The 18,507-nt window shown below is 48.4% G+C and overlaps 1 protein-coding gene across 5 annotated transcripts in view; it reads left to right on the top strand.

Moving 5' to 3' along the window:
- The window catches only part of MCC (MCC regulator of WNT signaling pathway), a 486,531-nt gene that overhangs the window by 453,766 nt on the left and 14,258 nt on the right, over positions 1-18,507 (top strand). For all 5 annotated transcript variants that reach the window (XM_030928032.1, XM_010375821.2, XM_030928033.1 and 2 more), the window contains 3 exons: positions 2,074-2,308; positions 7,312-7,518; positions 13,034-13,134. In XM_030928032.1, the coding sequence (XP_030783892.1) occupies positions 2,074-2,308; positions 7,312-7,518; positions 13,034-13,134 (543 nt within the window). The remainder of the gene's footprint in view (positions 1-2,073; positions 2,309-7,311; positions 7,519-13,033; positions 13,135-18,507) is intronic.

Genomic DNA, 18,507 nt, shown 5'->3' with positions numbered 1-18,507 from the left:
CAAACAGTGATTTATTTTAAGGAATTGGCCCATTTGATAATGGAGCTGGCAAATCTGAAGTCTGCAGCTCAGGCTGGAGACCCAGGGAAGGGTTGATGTTGCAGTCTTGAGTCTGAAAGCTATCTGGAGGAAGAATTTCTTCCCTCTTGGGGGATCTTTCTCTTCCCTTGAGGCCTCTCTGATTAGATGAGGTTCCCTCATCGTATGGAAACAGTCACCCTGCAGTGTCTTGATTTTAATGGTAATCACATGTAACAAACACCTTCACAGCAATGCCTAACCTAGTGGTTGACCAAGCAGCTGTGCACAGAGCCCAGCCCAGCTGACACGGAAACTTACCGGGCACAGCCTCTGAAGAGGTGGTGTTTAATGGTCAGGCTGATCTTGCTCGCCTTGTCTCCAAGGGACTTCCCACCCGTCCTGATGGGACAGAGGGAGTGAGATGCAGCCCCAAAGGGTTTCTGTTGCTCAGGGGTTTCCCATCCTAGAAGGGGTTCTCTGACTTGAAGAGTACCCCAAGCCCTAGGGTAGCCTGTTCCTTCTATGAACAGCAAGGCTCCGGCCACCATCTCTATTCAGCTTTTCTCTCCCCGGAAGCCTTGTTTTCGTAGCAATGTGTCATGTACAAGAATGAGCCTGCCCTCACTCATGTCTAGGCTGTGGGGACTACACCTACTGAGTTGGGGTCCTGGCTGTTACCCTTTTTCAGTGTGAGACGAGGAGTGCAGACCTGGATTTGTGGCATCTGGCAGCCTGTGGAGATCACTCCTGGCCCCTGGCATAGCTTCTAACTACAGGATTCTGGGGACAAGGACAGGGCTGTGGGATGAGGCTGCGCCCAAGTCTAGTTGCACCTCTTTCCAGCCGCATGATTCGGCTGACCACTAATGTCTGTGAGCTTCACTTTCCAAATCTGTAGCAACAGGCATGACAACACAGCCTGGCCTGTTTTGATGCGAGGTCAGTAGGCCTCTGCTTGTTCCTCTGCCATCTTCAGACCAGTTCCATGAGGGACAAGTCAAGCCTAGGGAGGCCCAGTGCAAGTGCAGAGAAGCTGCTGTTGGTGCACACTGGCCTCAGAGTCCTCGACCGAGTGGAGTAGGCCTTATTCAGAGGCACGGGAGCAGCCTGCCCACTGCTGGAAAAGGCCAGAGTCCACTTGAGAGCTGTGGCCTCCGTTTTCCAGTGGCACTCCCCGTTTCACGATGGTTTGATCCCCTAGAAACCTTCCCGGGCCGCCACAGGCCTGGGGTTCAACTGGGGGCTCCCTGCCCGGTCACAATTCACCTTGGGCTGCCAAGGGCCCTTGGGCCAGCCGGAGTCCCTATAGTGGACACTATTCTCAGACTATGCTGTGGAGGCCTAGGGGTACCCCACTCCCAAAGTGATTATTGCTGTGTTGTGCACCCCTGTGTTTTTCATGGTACATGTTGCAAACAACAGAAGTAATCACAGCAAAACAGCCCCCTTCGGTGCTGTTCCTCAGGGACAGCTGCCACAGCCTGGGATACCTGCACGCATGTGTGAGGGTGTGACACGCATCCGTGGATCACGCCATAGGTGTTTTGTGCTTCAACTTCTGTTGCCTTAAATATCCCTTTTTTAAGTTCTGACCACATGAATATCTTTTTTATTACATATATATTATCTTTTAACCTATTTCCTCAAAATATCACCACCATCGTCAATGTCGCTATAATTTCACATATTACAGTGATCGCTGTAATGTCACATGATTTCCCTCCTTTTGATAGGTGTGATAATTCACTAAACTGTATTTTAGATTATATTCCTTTGTTACGTGTGTCTTTTTGCTTCTGTGGAATTACTTCCTTAGAAATTCATTTCCAGAGTCCACAGTGTTGCATCAAAGAGTGTAAACATTTGTTATTCTTCATACTTAATTCTCTCCTAAAAGTTATTTTCCTATGCTGTGAAGCATACTTATTTTTGGATTACCATCTAAATAACAGTGGGGAGAGGGAATGTGGAGAAGAGTGAAGAGAAAAGATCTATTCGCCATAACTTGGAATAACACAGGGTGGTGGGTCTTTTTTTCTTCTTCTTCCTCAGCACAACCAGCTCCACAGCCAGTAGTTGCGACACTGAGTTCACTAAAGAAGACGAGCAGAGGCTGAAGGATTATATCCAGCAGCTCAAGAATGACAGGGCTGCGGTCAAGCTGACCATGCTGGAGCTGGAAAGCATCCACATTGATCCTCTTAGCTATGACGTCAAGCCCCGGGGAGACAGCCAGAGGCTGGACCTGGAAAACGCAGTGCTGATGCAGGAACTCATGGCCATGAAGGTATGTGGTGGGCGGGTCCCGTGCACTAGGCTGCCACCAGGAGGAAATCTAATCGACCTCTGAAAGCAGGTCCAGCAGATGAGGAGGAATCAACCCCTTCTGTTGAGTCACCTCTGCCTAGAGAAGAGCCAGACCCTTGTTTGTACACAGAGCTGGTTTCACTATGTCTGGGGATCACTTGGGCTGGGTGTTTCCGGACAGGGGAGTTGAATTCTAAGGGATTTCTCAGGGTGTCCCAGCCCAACTTTGGAGCCCTTCATCTAAGAGAAGCCAGGTCAGACCTCGGCAGGGTGGAGCCTCTGTCCATCTAAATTGACCCCTAATCTCAAGAATGCTTGGAAGTATGTCTTGGATTGCTGATGCTGATGTTAACTCCCAGCAGGGGGAGAACAGGGTGAGGCCAGTTGTAGAGTTTGGCCGAGAGCCCTGATTTCCTGACATCCTGTACCTTTGGTGCAATGTTGAGCCTGCTCAGACCATAGTGCCCTCCAGTGAAGGTGTACAGTGCTGTTGAGGTCAGTGTTTCAGGTGTCCCCTACTGGGAAGTGGTTAAACTGCCATCCCTACAGCAGGACACCACTTTGCCTATTTCTGGTGTGGAGTGCCAGACGTCGGCCCTTCACCTGGTACCTGCTTTCAGAAGGCAGCTCTGGTATAAGTAAGAGCATATCTGATATTTGTCCTTGGTTCTGCGACAGAGTTTCAGAAAACTTTGGAGTTTCTTGCTGTGCTAGGGGCTCTTTGTGATGCTGATGAGGTGACTTATGGTGAGCCCTAGACAGCCTCAGAATGTGGGCTGGTCACCGGAAGGACCAGGTGTGTGATGGAGGATGGGACTTTCAGCCACCTGACTTCCGGGGAGGGGAAGAGAGCCAGAGATTGAGTTCCATCCTGTGGCCGGTGATTTCATCAGTCATACTTGTGTAATGGAGCCTTAATAAAAACTCTGGACCTGAAGCTCAGAGAAGCTTCCTGGTTGGTGAACACACTGATGTGCCAGGAGGGCGACACACCCTGATTCAGCGGGGAGAGGGCCCAGAAAATCTGCGTTTGGGACTCTCAGCCTTTGCCTTGCTTGTACCCTCTTATAATAGAACAGTAATCATAAGGATAGTGCTTTCCTTCGTTCCGCAAGATGTTTTAGCAAATTACTGACCCTCAGAGGGATTGTGGGTTCCCCCGAATTTGTAGACAAGGCAGTCAGAAGTGTAAGTGGCCAGGGGCCCATCCTGCTGGAGACTTGGGGCCAGCATCTGAAGGGAGGGCAGCCTGTGGAAGACTCTGCCCTTGACCTGTGAGGTCTGCACGAACTCCATGTAGTTAGTGTCAGGACTGTACTGCAGCGCACACAGGTGGAGTGGGAACAGAAGAACAGCCTGCTAGGAGCATGGTTCCATGTCACTGCACCCTGCGTCTCAGACCACAGCACAAGTGGGAACTTGCCTGGAGCTGCTCCTGCAGATCTAGGGTCAGCACATGACTCTGCTGCCGGCCCTAACCTGCTTTCCACATGCCACTCTCCTGTGAGCAAAGGCCTGAATTTGCACGGCCTCAGATTCTGCCATGCCCGTAGCTCCCAGAAGTGAAGATCGGGGGGGGTGGGGGTTGTTCTCTGGCAGAAGCCAGGTCATGGTCAGGAACTGGAGTCTAGCAAGCCAGAGCGGGTCATGGCAGTGCTGAGTTAATGGCTCCTTTTGGGATCAGTACTGTCTTCAGCAGGAGAAAAACAACCCCCTGGTCACACCATCTCTGTAGAGTAGAGGGGAGCTGGCGGCAGCAGCCATCCTGACACCCTCAGGGGTGACTCACTCAGCACAGCCCTGTCCTTGGGAGCTTCTTGAGCTAGAATTTGGGTGAAGTTTGGGAAGACACTAGGCAGTGGTAACAGATGCAAGAATCTCACCTCCCACCCCCACCCCTGTGATTTCCAAACTGGCTCATCTTCATCCAGCCACCCAGCTCCCATCCCAGCCTCTCTCTGGAGAATCCTCACGCTGCTTTGGCTGATTCCACCTGTCGTTGCCTATGAGCCGGCCTTGGGTCCATCATCCAACTGGGAGCCCTGTTTGCAGACTCTTGCACCCTGTGGCACAAGCGCTGAGGCACCCCTTACATCATTTATTCCAAACATTGTGTTTCTTTTGGCCAAAGACTAAGGATTTCCTTTTTAAAATTGGCCAATATGTAGGGTGATAAATTTACTGGTATTCTAGCCAAGAAAGATATTTTTGTTGGAATAAAAGTTCTAATACTCCCTTTGCCACTTGAAAATAAAATGTGTACTGATCTTAGAAATTTTATCCAGGGCAGCCATTACTAGCATTCTGGCTTGGTTCCCTGTGACTTTCTTGAAGGCCAAATATCAGAGTCATCTCCTTTTCCTCTGAGTCCCTCCCAGTCTGCTTCAGGATGTGTGCTCACCCATACCAAATCCATTATCCAGCAGGTTATGTTGGATTTTCACCATTTTCTAGGATCCAACTGCTGAGAAATTCAAGTTTCTGTTTTTGTAATACCTTTTGTTTCTGGATGATCTGCTTGGCTCCTTTTCAAGTCCATTCTTCTTTTTGTTGTTGTTTGTTTGTTGTTTTGAAACAGGGTCTCATTGTATTGCCCAGGCTGGAGTGCAGTGATGCAGTCATGGCTCACTATAGCCTCACCCTGAGGCTGGAAGTGATCCTTCTGCCTCAGCCTCCCGAGTAGTTGGGACTACAGGAATGCACTGCCCTACCCAGCTGATTTTTTAAGTTTTTTTTTTTTTTTGTAGAAACAGGGTCTCACTCTGTTGCCCAGGCCAGTCTCAAACTCCTGGGCTCAAGTCATCCACGCACCTCAGCCTCCCAAAGTGCTGGGATTATAGGTATGAGGCACCAGGCCTGGCCTTCTCTTCCTTTTAGAACGCATTATCCCTTCATTATGACTCCTATATCTCTTTGTTTTAAATCTTTGTTTTCTACTTTTCCACGTTGTTATTTCTGCTTCTTGTAAATGCTGATTCTTCCTTTTTGCATCTGTGCTGATTCATCCTCATTTCCTCAGTGGTGGGTGCAGGGGGAGAGAATGCAAGCACCAGCTCATCCTCCGTGGAAACATCTTCTGTGAGGCCCTGTGGATCCTGGGTTGCAGATGTCCCTACAGAGTGGTTCTATGTTTAGATCTGTTGGGACTCATCAGTTTCTGAGGTTGAGGACTGGTTTTTGTTAGGTTCTTGGCTCAGGATTCCTATACCACACCTACACATGATGCGAGCATGAGGTTTAATTCCTCGAAAGAGATTTTCTTTTCCCACCCAGAGCCTGAGAGATGACAAGTTTACTTGCCACATCTCCAGAAAGGAAGTTTTCTAGTGTCTTATTCTGGGCAGCCTATTGAGAATCCTGCTCCCGTAGGGGTCTGAGCTGTGGCTCTGTGCCTCAGAGGCCACGCCCTGGCCTTGGGTAACACTAAGCCCCCAGGTGGAGGGCCCGAGGATGGTCTGGCGCCTTGCTGGCCAGCGTGTGCCCTCCTTGCCGTTCCCTCTGGCAGAGTTCCCGCTTCATTTCTGGCACTCATGGGTTTCTCTTTTCTTCTTTCAAGCATGCACTTATATGTTTGTTCTGGAAGCGACCATCGCATGAGCTCAGTATGCAGTGTTGCCGCAACCTTCAGAATCCTGCTTCCAATGGCAAAAGATCCGAAGGTTCTGGGCATGGCATAACTTTCATTCTGACATTTATGTCTGATATTTAGAGAAAAGAAGGTTGGTGTGTTCTGAGTAGTTTACTGAGCACATTGACTAATGTCCCTCTTGAGGGGTGCCCTCTAGCTATTTCCCCACACTGGAGAGTGAAAACATCTACCCACCAGTCCAACTTACCCAGGAGAGTGCACCAGGCCTGTGACTAATTACCTCAGAAGGGTCACTTCAGGAGTGGCCAGAACCTGAACTAACCTCAGGTGAGTTCGTCTCAAGGTGGGCTGGGAAGGCTGTACCTGGTGGCCGTGGGCTGGTGGAGTCACCCTCCATCAGAAGTGTAGGGACAAGAATCATGCATGGGCTCACCTTGAAAAGGAGGGAGGCGGTATAACTCTGAGCTAGACAGCTCAGCTGCAATCTCTGGCTCCACAGCTTACCCAGTAGCCATGGGCAGGGGAATTTCCCTCTGTGTGCCTCAGTTTCCCATCTGTCAATGGAGATAGTCACAATACCTACCCCAGGTTGGGAAGATGAAATGAGCCATGTCATGTGAACACTTAGCACGGTGCCACATGCTCAGTAAAGGCTAGTGGCTGTCATTGTTATTGGCTCCTGGTCCCAGGATGGCACTGTCCTATTTTGGATTCACTTCTTACTCTCCACTCGTTGCTCTCATTTGAGTGCTTAGGATACTTTTAGAAGTTGTCTGGTGCGCAGTCACCTGTGAGGGATGCTGTTTCTGTTTATTTCATCTGGGCCCTGAGAAGTAGGCAAGAGCCAGAGGTTGATGCTGCTGCAGGCATTTGCTGCCTGCCTGGCCCAGCTATGGGGCAACAAAGGTGCCGTGGGAATGGTTAAATATGTGGTTGGTGCTGTGGAAACCAAAATGGGAATTGGAAGGGACTTGGCCAGAAGAGGTCTTCCATGGATAGGTGACTTTACAGCCTCTGGCAGGTGCAGCTCAGTCTCTGCAGACCAGAGAATGGATTTCCATTGAGGCCCATGTGCCTGTGTGGGGGCTCTATTTGTTAGAAAGGTTTTTCTTATATTGAACCACAATCGACTTGCCTGTAACTTCTACCCTTTTGTCTCAGGTCTAGTCCATAGACTGACAAAGTGCATGGCCTTATCCACACGTCATTCCTTCAGAAGTGTGGTGACAGGTGCCATGTCTCCTCCCACTCATCTTACTGCCAACTTCAAAGTGATAACTGTACCGCGGGCCTGTGGGTCATAGCCGGGGACCCCCCACCCACCCACTTGGCAGCAGCCAGCCCTGCTCTCAGATCGTGGGTGCCTCATGTGCTCTGTGTTCCTTGCTCTGTAGGAGGAGATGGCCGAGCTGAAGGCCCAGCTCTATCTACTGGAGAAAGAGAAGAAGGCCCTGGAGCTGAAGCTGAGCACGCGGGAGGCCCAGGAGCAGGCCTACCTGGTGCACATTGAGCACCTGAAGTCCGAGGTGGAGGAGCAGAAGGAGCAGCGGATGCGGTCCCTTAGCTCCACTAGCAGTGGTGGCAAAGACAAACCCAGCAAGGTAGGGCCGGAGTGGCTTGGGGACATCCTTAGGCTCAGGCCTCCCTGACTGCCCAGTGACCACTGGCCACACCTCACCACCCTGCTGCCTCAGTTCTTGTATTTGCATAGGAACTGCAGGCCATTCGTAGGTATCTAAGAAGGTGACATTTTGAGTGTAACGAAACCAATCTATATTTTAGAAATACCAAATCTCACTTTATATAGTAGCTGAAACCTTTTCACATATCACAGTCACATCAGAGGGGTGATCTCTGCAGCCGTCCACTGATATTGGTCTCACCTCCTTCATGTAATCCTCTGTCACACGGCAGCCCTCATTTGTTGGTTTATTGGTACAATAATGCCCCCTTTATCCACAGGGGATGCGATCCAAAATCCCCCATGGATGCCTGAAACCACAGATAATACTGAACCCTTATATATTCTGCGTTTTCCCCTATATATACATACCTGTGATGAAGTTTAATTTATAAATTAGGCACAGTAAGAGATTAATAACAACTAATAAAATATTAATAGAATAATTATAACAATATGTCAGCATCATTACTGTTGCACTTTGGGGCTATTATTATATGACATAAGGGTTACTTGAACACAAGCAGTGTGACACTGACAGTCGATCTGATAACCGAGACAGCTACTAAATGACAGATGGGTGGGGAGTGTCTGCACTGTGGCTATGCTGGACTAAGGAATGATTTGTAGCTCAGGTGGGATGGCGCAGGATAGTGCCAAGTTTCATCACGCTGCTCAGAATGGTGCACAATTTAAAACTTATTATTTCTAGAATTTCCCATTTAATATTTTCAGACCATAGTTGACCCTGAGTAACTGAAACCTCAGAAAGCAAAACCACAGTGAAGGGGGAGCTGCAGTACTTCTGTACCAATGGTTGCATTTATTGTCACCCTTAAGTCTCACAGGTCTGAGGAAAGAACGTTATCCCCATTTACATGAGAGAAATCAGGCTCACAGAAGTCAGGAGTCTCACAGCTGAGAAATGGCAGAGTTGGGACTTAGCCCAGATGCACTAACGGGCTCTCTTCCTTCCACTGCATTTCCTCCTTGACTCCTTCCTGCTGGCATTGCTGCTGTCACAGGGTGGTAAGCAGGAAGCAGCCTGCCGGCAGAGGAGGAGGAAGGAAGCTTTGGGTTACGAAGTCTCCATCATCTGAAAGTGGGCTGTCTGGTGATAGAATTTTGCAAACTCACTCTCTTATCAGCCCCTAGGTGTTTTTTTCTGGAATCCAAGTTCATTCCATTATCCTGTATCTCAGAATTTTCCAAATACTGCATTGGAAAAAAATAACTGTGGACTCTAAAGAATTATATCCCTTGTCCAAGGGTCCTCTATATTCTGTGCATCATATTTTTCTATTCCTAATAAATGCAAGCTTCTCTTGACCCCCATTTGTTTCAGACCCAGGACTCGCAGACATATGCCAACTTGCTAATCTAATAAGCGGCTTCTCATAGCACAAGTGCAGGATCGTCTCCAGGAGAGCCATGTACCTGGGAAAGAAGGAACAGTGCTGATGTCATGTGACAGTGAATTGTCACTCCCTATGTAGTTGAGAACTCTGAAGTATGATTCACAAATGACCACAGCTACACCTTTCCCTACCTCCCACTTGCTGAGGAGCCAAGGCAGGACACAGCTGTGGCACCCGGCCAGGCCAGCCCTCCCAAGACCCTGGCTGTTTTTTATTTATCCATTTAGTTGATAAATGTGATTTGGCACTCACAGCATGCCAAGACCAAGGCAGGGTGCTAGAGGCAGCTCTGTGGTAGACAGGCAAAGTCTCTCCTCCAGGAATTAACATTCTTAGGGGGAGACTGGTGGGCAAACAGATGATCACAGAGCAATGAGAGAATGTCCCCAGTGCAAGGATCAATTATTGGCATCATGGGAGGACACAAGCCAGACACAAATGTCCACTTTGGAGATTCAGGACAGGTTTTCTGGAAGAAACGAACTTCTGAGCTGAACCCCAGTGGAGAGTGGGAGGTAGCCTGTTGAAGAGGGGCAGGTGGAGGGCCAGGGGAGAGAAGAGGTGCCCTTAGGCTGATGGGACAGCATGTGCAACGGCCTGGAGGGGAGTGGAGTTGATGCACTGGCTGCAGTTATCTTGAGGACCGTGCGGAATCATGGAAGGGTCCTCAGCAAGGGGTGATGTGATACAGTTTGGGCTTTAGAGAAGTCACTATGCCAAGTGCACTATGAAGCCATCTGCCCAAGGCTGGGGGAGGTGAGTCAGACTGTGCAGCCACGCAGTGCTGTATCTGGGTTCACATGGAAGTATCTGGGGCTCGGGAAGATGAGGTTTTCTGTTCCATACAAACACCTTCAAAATCTCTTTTTTTTTTTTTTTTTTTTTTTTTTTTGCCTTTTGAGTTTGCTAGCAGTCAGTTAGGGACAGAGCCGAAGAGACAGAACATTAGTGTTTGTGTGTGTTCTTAGGGTGTGGTGGAAATGGAGTTACCAGGTTCTTGCCAGAAGGCCCATGAACTGAGCATTTTCCCCTAGTTCCTCATATTTATTTTGACTGGGTGAAACACTGTTATGTGGAGTGGCTTCAAAGTAAGGAAATTTGGCCGGACGCGGTGGCTCATGCCTATAATTCCAGTACTTTGGGAGCCCTAGGCGGGTGGATCACTTGAGGTCAGGAGTTCAAGCCCAGCATGACCAACATGGTGAAACCCCATCTCTACTAAAAATACAAAAATTAGCTGGGCATGGTGGTGGGCACCTGTAATCCCAGCTACTTGGGAGACTGAGGCACAAGAACTGCTTGAACCTGGGAGGTGGAGGTTGCAATGACCCAAGATTGCGCCACTGCACCGCAGCCTGGCTCAAAAAAAAAAAAAAAAAGAAAGCAAGAAAGAAAATTTCTCTGATGGAAAAGGCCAGATGATTTTTTTTTTAACACTACAGTAAGAACCTTTATAAGAGTACATTCTGTTTTTCAGGTAAAGAAGTAAGAGTGAGCTGATTATCTTGCCTTTCAAATACTAGATCCATTTACTGTTTGAATAAAATCTCCCATCTGGGCTGTTCCTCTGGGCTTACCTGTTGCTGGATGAGGCGAGCGTCTCAAGGAGGGGTCAGCACTTTTCTGTGGAGGGTCACACAGTAAATGTTGCAGGGCTTGTGGGTCGCTTGGGTGTGGCTGCAGCCACTCAGCTTTGCTACTGTCCAATGCTAGCGCAAAAGCAGAGGCAACAGGGAGACCAGTGGCCATGGCTGTGTTCTAGTAACACTTTAATTATTTATTTATTTATTTTTATTTTATTTTATTTTTATTTTTTTTGAGGTGGAGTCTCACTCTTGTTGCCCAGGCTGGAGTGCAATGGTGCGATCTTGGCTCACTACAGCCTCCACCTACCGGGTTCAAGTGACTCTCCTGCCTCAGCCTCCCAAGTATCCAGGACTACTGGTGTGCGCCACCATGCCTGGGTAATTTTGTATTTTTAGTAGAGATAGGGTTTCACCATGTTGGTCAGGCTGGTCTCAAACTCGAGACCTCAAGTGATCCATCTGCCTCAGCCTCCCAAAATGCTGGGATTACAGGCGTGAGCCACCATGCCTGGCCTCTAGGAACACTTTATGTATGGATGCTGACATTTGAATTTCATGTAATTTCTACCTGTCACAAAATACTCTTCTTTTGACTTTTTTAAATGAGTTTAAAAATAGGAAAACCATTCTTATCCTGTGGGTCATCAAAAGCAGCTGGTGGGCCACATTTGGGTCTCGAACATTTTTTCTTGCTCCACCGGGTGGGTGCTTATGCTTCTTTAAAAAACTTCCCTCCAGCTAGCACAGCTGGATTCCAAATCTTATCCAAGTTGTATTAGGTTTTTGAAATTCTTGTCTGTGTACACTAGATACTGCCAAGTATATTCAGAGAGAGGCACCATGGATGAGACAGAGCAGTCCCTGTCTTGAAGGAGTCTCATGAAATGTTAACATCAAATGGGAATGGATATACAAACAGTGAGGATATTGTGGGAATATCAACATATTCCAAGGGTAGACAGGGGACTTGGGTCTCTGAGCACAGGTAGGTGGACAGGAGGTGGAAGACGGCCCAGGCAGAGGGCATGGCAGAGGGAAGAGCACTCAGGTGTTGGCAGTGCCACTGCCAAGGAACTGCCTGGGGAGACCATGTGCCTGGACTTCCAGCACTGAATCCGTGCCTCTCTGTAGCTCACATCTTATAACATTTCCTGTTTACGGCCAGGTGCGGTATGATCCAGCACTTTGGAAGACTGAGGTGGCTGGATCACCTGAGGTTGGGAGTTCGAGACCAGCCTGACCAACATGGAGAAACTCCGTCTCTACTAAAAATACAAAATTAGCCAGGCATGATGGCATGTGCCTGTAATCCCAGCTACTTGGGAGGCTCAGGCAGGAGAATTGCTTGAACCTGGAAGGTGGAGGTTGCAGTGAGCTGAGATCGCGCCATTGCACTCCAGCCTGGGCAACGAGCAAAACTCCATCTCACATTTAAAAAAAAATAAAAAATTCTGTTTACATTCCATCTCCTGCAACAGATCGCAAGCTGTTTATTCTCAGGCCTGTAGCTCGCCAGCTCCTCGTGTCCGTTGAGAGATCGTCCGCTGAATGCCTTCCCCCGGCCACGTTACTATGTAGGGAGGCTGCTGCCCTCTGTGTGCATGGACTGTAGAGCACTCAGGCACAGTCACTGCTTTGAATAGTCTTAGCTCTAGGATTTGGAGCTCTGGCTCTTGAGTTTCCTCATCTGCAGGGCGGGAGGGTTTGCTTTAGATGATGTCAAGGTCCCTGTCTAATGCTCATCCATGGGGTGGGGTGCACTTCTGTTTTCCTCCTCCTTTGCTGGGTTTTCTTGATGATTACACTGAACCCAGTAAAGCTCCTAAATCTAAAAGAGATTGCTTTTCTCCCAGGGAGACGTGGGATGGGGCACCAGGGATATTCACGGCTGTTTCTCACTTGTCTTACATGATTACGAGAGGCTTTACCTAGTGGTCAAGAGATTGATCTGGGGCCACACAGCTTGGGTTTGACTCCTGGTTCCCCCATTTCCTCGCTGGTGTCTGGGCAGCATAACTCCCCTGTGCCTTCATTTCCTCCTTGGTAAAATGGAGATAATGACAGTTCCTGCCTCAGAGAGTATTTGTGGTGATTAAATGATTGAATGCCTGTGGCGTGCGTAGACCAGTGCCTGGCATCGGTGTGCGCTCAGAGCATGCTGGGTGTCATCCCCACCATGCTGGCCAGCCTGCAAAAGGAACCAGCGGTCTGGGAGCAGAAGGGGCTGTTTGGCTTGCTGCCACATTTTCCCCTTTAGCATGATCTGAGGGTGCCACCCGGCACCCACCCTGCTGCCATCACTGCACAAGCCACCTACCGCGCTCTGCCACAGATTTCCAGGGTGCTGCCAGCTTGGATTCGAGCTTGACAGGAATGTGCTTGCTGTCCGGCTTGGATTGGAGTCTAACTGGAATGTGTTTGCTGTTATCAGGAGTGTGCCGATGCTGCCTCCCCAGCTCTGTCCCTAGCTGAACTCAGGACAACATGCAGCGAGAGTGAGCTGGCTGCGGAGTTCACCAACGCCATCCGTCGGTAAGCACTTTCCCCACCCCAACCTGTGTTTATCCTTGGCATGGAGGCTTTGTTCTGAGTTCTCTTGGCAGCTCCTGAAAGGAGAAGGTGCTGATGTGTTCCGCTTTACCCATGTTTTGGAAGCCAGAAATGGAGAAGGCCTGTTGGTGCCAGGCCTTTCAAAACAGTGAGAAGAGAGAGCACTTAAGAGACAGCACTTAGGCAGTCATCGCTGTGAATAAGAAAATGCCTCTTCCTTTCCTTTTCTGCTATATTGTTGCATTGGCTAGAAACTTCGGGACAGTGTTAACTAGTGAAGTGAAAACAGCACTCTTACCTTGTTTCCAACTTCAGCAGGAATACTCTCCTTCAGCATTGGTAGCAGGAAAAAGCCTTGGGTATTTCTTTAGTTCTGGGAAATTTTCCTCTATTATTTCAGTGTTTCTTTCCCGTCACCGCCCCGCAATTCTTTATCTCCTTCTACAAGGAGAAACAGATGCTGATTCATCCAGCTCTGTCTTCCGCATCTTCACTTTTCATACCTACTTTCCATCACTCCTTTGGCTCTGGGTTCTAGAGCAGCATTGTCCAGTAGAAATGTAATGTGAACCACATATGTAATTTTAAATTTTCCAGTAGCCACATTAAAAGGAACAAAGACAGCTGAAATTCATTTTAGTAACGTTTTATTTAACACAGTATGTCTAAATTATTTTAACATATAGTCAATATTTTCTAAAACTACTAATGAAATCTTTTATCTTTTTTTAACTAAGTTTTCAAAACCTGGTATGTATTTTACACCTCAGCATATCTCAACTTCAGACATTTCAAGTACTCAAGAGCCACATGTGGCTAGTGGCTGCCCTGTCGCATAGTTGCAGTTCTGGAGAGAGAGATTTTTTTGGCTCAATTTTCCAGTTCACTAATTTATTCTTTAGTTAGGTTCCTTGTGATGTTTGACCTATATGTTGAGCTATATGTTGAGTTTTTTATTTTGGTGATTAAATCTGTCATCTCTTTTTTAGTGATATGCCATCTCTTTGAGGATTTTTATAATGCTTAAATTTTTTTTATTTTATTTTTTTTTTTGGGAGAGGGTCTTTCTCTGTTGCCCAGGCTGGAGTGCAGTGATGCAATCACAGCTCACTGCAGCCTCAATCTCCCAGGCTCAAGTGATCCTCCCACCCCAGCCTCCCAAGTATTGCTAGGACCACAGGTGCATGCCCCCACACCTGGCTAATTTTTTTTTTTTTTTTTTTTTGAGACAGGGTCTCCTTATGTTGCCCAGGCTGGTCTCAAACTCCTGGGCTCAAGTGATCTTCCCGTCTTGGCCTCCCAAAATGTTGGGATTAAAGGCATGCACTACCATGCCCGGCCCTTAAATTCCTTCATCTTTTTTGTCTGCTGTATTAATTCTGTTACTTCACATGTAATTCTTTTCATAGTTGAGTTTTGTGACTCTTTCTTGGTGTTTGCTTCTTTAAATATTTAGTGGTTCTTCTTTGTGTGTTCATTCTCGTATTTTAAATTCCTAGGTCACCTGTTTGAGATTTGTTTTTGTTTTTTGTTGTTGTTTGTTTTTTGAGACAGAGTCTCCCTCTGTCGCCCAGGCTGGAGTGCAGTGGTGTGATCTCGGCTCACTGCAACCTCTGTCTCCCAGGTTCAAGCAATTCTCCTGCCTCAGCCTCCCTAGTTAGCTGGGACTACAGGCATGCGCCACCACGCCTGGCTAATTTTTTGTATTTTTAGTAGAGACGGAGTTTCACCATGTTGGCCAGGCTGGTCTTGAGCTCCTGACCTCAGGTGATCCACTTGCCTCAGCCTCACAATGTGCTATGATTACAGGCATGAGCCACCATGCCCAGCCGTCCTGTTTGAGAGTTCTGCTTCTACTTATTACAGCCTGCCACCCAGAAAATGTAGCCAGGTCCTTCAAAGTGCTGTCAGCTGGGTCGTATCAGAAGCTGTCTCCTGGGCTTTCTGTGTCTCCTGGCTAATAACAGCCCCTCTAGTCTGCGTATCTGACCCAAGCATCTGGTCCGCTCCTGTTCTGGTAGCCAACACCTCTGGTTGGAGCACCTCTGAATCCCCTTCTTTCTTTTGCAGAGTATTTTTCTGCATGCATTTTGAGTTGTGGTTTTCTTTTCAGGAAGAAGAAAACATCTGCCTTCCATTTTTTTTGATTGCGCATGATTTCTGACATACAAAGAGCACTCCTTTCTAAGATGCTCAGAGGTTTTAAAAAATGTCTTTCCTGTCATTTCTGGGTATTTAGGGTGGGAGGGGAAGGCTACTGTGTATTTTCAGTCAGCTAACTTGATCCAGCGGGCCTGTTTATAGAATGGCCTCCAAGCTGATGGTGGATGGAAGGTTGCCTTGTGGGGAACTTCACTGAACTTCACTACCTTCCTGATTGACTGTCACTTTTTGTCTTTCCTTCCAAGTTGTAATAGCTCAGTTTTTACTCTGCCAGAGCCTCTGGACGTGTAGTTAAATGGTAATTGCTCTGCTTGGGGCAGGAAGAGAAAAGCTGCTTAGAAAAATGCCCTCAACAAATCCTAGTGACTTAACTGTGCCAGAAACAGGGGATGGAAATCCACTCCCTGTTTCCAATGGGAGCCATTTGGATGTTGTATCTGTAAGCTAAGCCCCTAAGTTTTTCAAATTCCCCAAACCTCAGAGGCCTTTGCTGGCACAAAGAAGATGCAGGTTGTGCTGACTAAACATAAAGAGACTTCATTTATTCTGTCAGTCACGATGGATTTCCAATAACCCGCCTTAAGTTGGTTAGCATGGATTTCTAATCAAGACCCAGATGAATGGAGCCAAGAACAAACTTACAGAGGTAAAGGAAAAAGGGAAATAACATAATGATACTGTAAATATAGCTTAGAAACTAGGGTCATCACTTCATGAGGGGTTACAATATACACACCTCAGGGCTGCAGTTTGGATTTCCATTATATACTTTGATGAAATGATTCCTGAGGTTTTTATTTTAAAAAATCAAATGGAAACGAACACCTTTTTTGAAGGTATTAAATCACAGCCGAGCTCATGGTTGAGGTCAGCTGGGGGAGTCTTACTAGCATTTTCAGCAGTATTTCTCCCTTGAAAAAAGGATGCTGCCAGACACCAAACCTGTGGGCGCAGGCATCCAGACTGAAAAGATCAGGTGTCGCTAAGGGAGGAGGAAGAGGCTAAGCCATGGGCTGTCCTTAAGGAGAAGCAGCCATCCCGGGGAATGTGCCCTGTGACACTTCAGTCACTGGTTCTGGGTCATGATATTGTCCCCAACCCAACCTCCCCTTACCTGGCCGGCCCTTGTCACCCAACTCTAGCTCTTTCAGTGTGTCTTCTCCTAACTTTCTTCTGTTTGGAACAAAACCAGGGCTCCATGCCACCCCACCTTTACTGTATGTATAACTTCCATCTGGTCTGATTTCGTTCCCCCGACTTCGGTGAACACTGATTGCAGTTTGTTGGCTCTGGTATTGCCATAAAACCCCATCTGGATGACCAGGTTTCCAGTCTGGCACACGAGATGTTTTCTTACCAGGGTATCTTGTTTTCACTCTTGTCCATTCAGCCTGTGTGCTGTAAAAGCCTTCTCCTCCTCACATCTGCCTCTCAGCCTTGGTCCTAGTAAAATTTGACTGATCTTTCCACCAAGGAAGTGATCTATAAAAAGGCAGCTAAATAAGGGAATCTTCAGAAATGACTTTTTTGTACTCACATGGTGCTTGTGCAGCCTGCCCTCGGGACCCGAGCACAGCTAAGAGGAGCAGACTAGTTCATCTCTGTCATATTCTTGGGAGGCAGCCGGGAGCAGGTGCTGCTCTTCATGTGATCCCGGGGTGGGGACTGGGACAGCAAGGTTGAGGGATCTCTCAGGGTCACACTCAAGGTCACACAGTGAGGCGGTAGGGAAGTCTGCATGTTTCTACATTCTCTGTGGGGACCCCTTGCACCCCACATGTGCTGGCAGCATTGGGCTTGCTTGCAGATAAGAGAGCTGAACCCACTCATTTGTCCGAAGACTCTACCTGCTGTGTGGCTGATCTGGGCAGTGAGAAACCTCTGTGCCGCCAGTAAAGAGCCACGTCTTAGTCTGTCAGTGCAGAAGGCAAATGAGGTACCATGGCAGGAGGCGGACTTCCTTCAACACACAGAGCTGGGAAGCAATGGCATATGTTAGCCTAAGTCAGCGGATAAAAAGGTAAGGATCTGAGCCAGGTGCTGTGGCATACACCTGGAGTTCCAGCGACTGGCAAGGCCGAGGCAGGAGCATCCCTTGAGGCCAGTTCAAATCCAGCCTGGGCAACATAGTGAGACCCCGTCTTTAAAAAATAAATAAGTAAAATATATTTTTAAAGTAAGGATCAGTGCTTCCTCATTGCTAGGAGGCAGGAAGTAGGTGTGCTGCTCCTCACCATGGTACATCGCCTGTGCCATGGCGAGGAGCAGCGCCTGGTGCTGCCTCACAGGCATTCGCCTTTCACTCTACCCGGGAGCAGGGTGGGGCGAGCCCCACACACTGCCTGCAGGAGTCCGTGCCCTGCCCTCCAGGAGCTGCAGTCATTTAGTCACAGACCCTCCAGGGGCTGCGCCCAGCCCTCCAGGGAACTGGGATATGCCACCTGTGTCTGCATGTTTGCCAGATGGTTCTGTAAAATGCCACGTTAAGACAATCGACAAATCATAGTGGCCGTTCTGTCCAGGGACAGGATGTCCCTGACCCATCCACCAGAGGAGGGCTTCCTTTCCTCTCTGCTGAATAACAAGCAGGCAAGCTGCCGCTGCTGGAAAACAGAGCTGTGTGCCAGAGCCCTGTCAGGATACATCCAGTGGCAGGAGGGCCCTGTCTGGTCAGTGTGATCACAAGAGACCAGATCTGTGGAAGTCACCACAGAGGAAGGGGCGGACACAGGAGGCAGAGTCCCAGGGTTCACAGAGACAGAGTGGGAATTTCCCCCATCGTGCTTGGCCATGGACAGCCACTGTGCAGGTCACTCGGATGGGGAAACTCCTGGTGGGAGACTTGAAACATCTACCAGCAAGGGAGGCTCAGAAGTGAGAAAAGAAAGAAGGCCAAGCACATCAAGATGGGGGCGGGTTAAGAAGAGGAGAGGCAGGAAGTGAAGACAAGTGGTTTGAGGACCTTCGCTGTGCAAGCAGCAGAACTATCAAGGAGCTTTTTTAAGAAGGCACAGCTTGGCGCAGTGACGCATGCCTATAGTCCCGCCATTTGGGAGACTAAGGCAGGAGGATTGCTCCAGCCTGGGCAGCACAGTGAGACCCTGCATCTTCTGAAAAGGAGGAGGAGGAGGAGTCACCAGAGCAGGCTCGTGTGCTCCTAAGAATAATCCAATACAAGGAGAGAAATCTTTC

The sequence above is a fragment of the Rhinopithecus roxellana genome, chromosome 3, assembly GCF_007565055.1.
Source record: "Rhinopithecus roxellana isolate Shanxi Qingling chromosome 3, ASM756505v1, whole genome shotgun sequence".
NCBI lineage: Eukaryota > Metazoa > Chordata > Mammalia > Primates > Cercopithecidae > Rhinopithecus > Rhinopithecus roxellana.
This window is presented reverse-complemented; position numbering and strand designations above follow the sequence as displayed.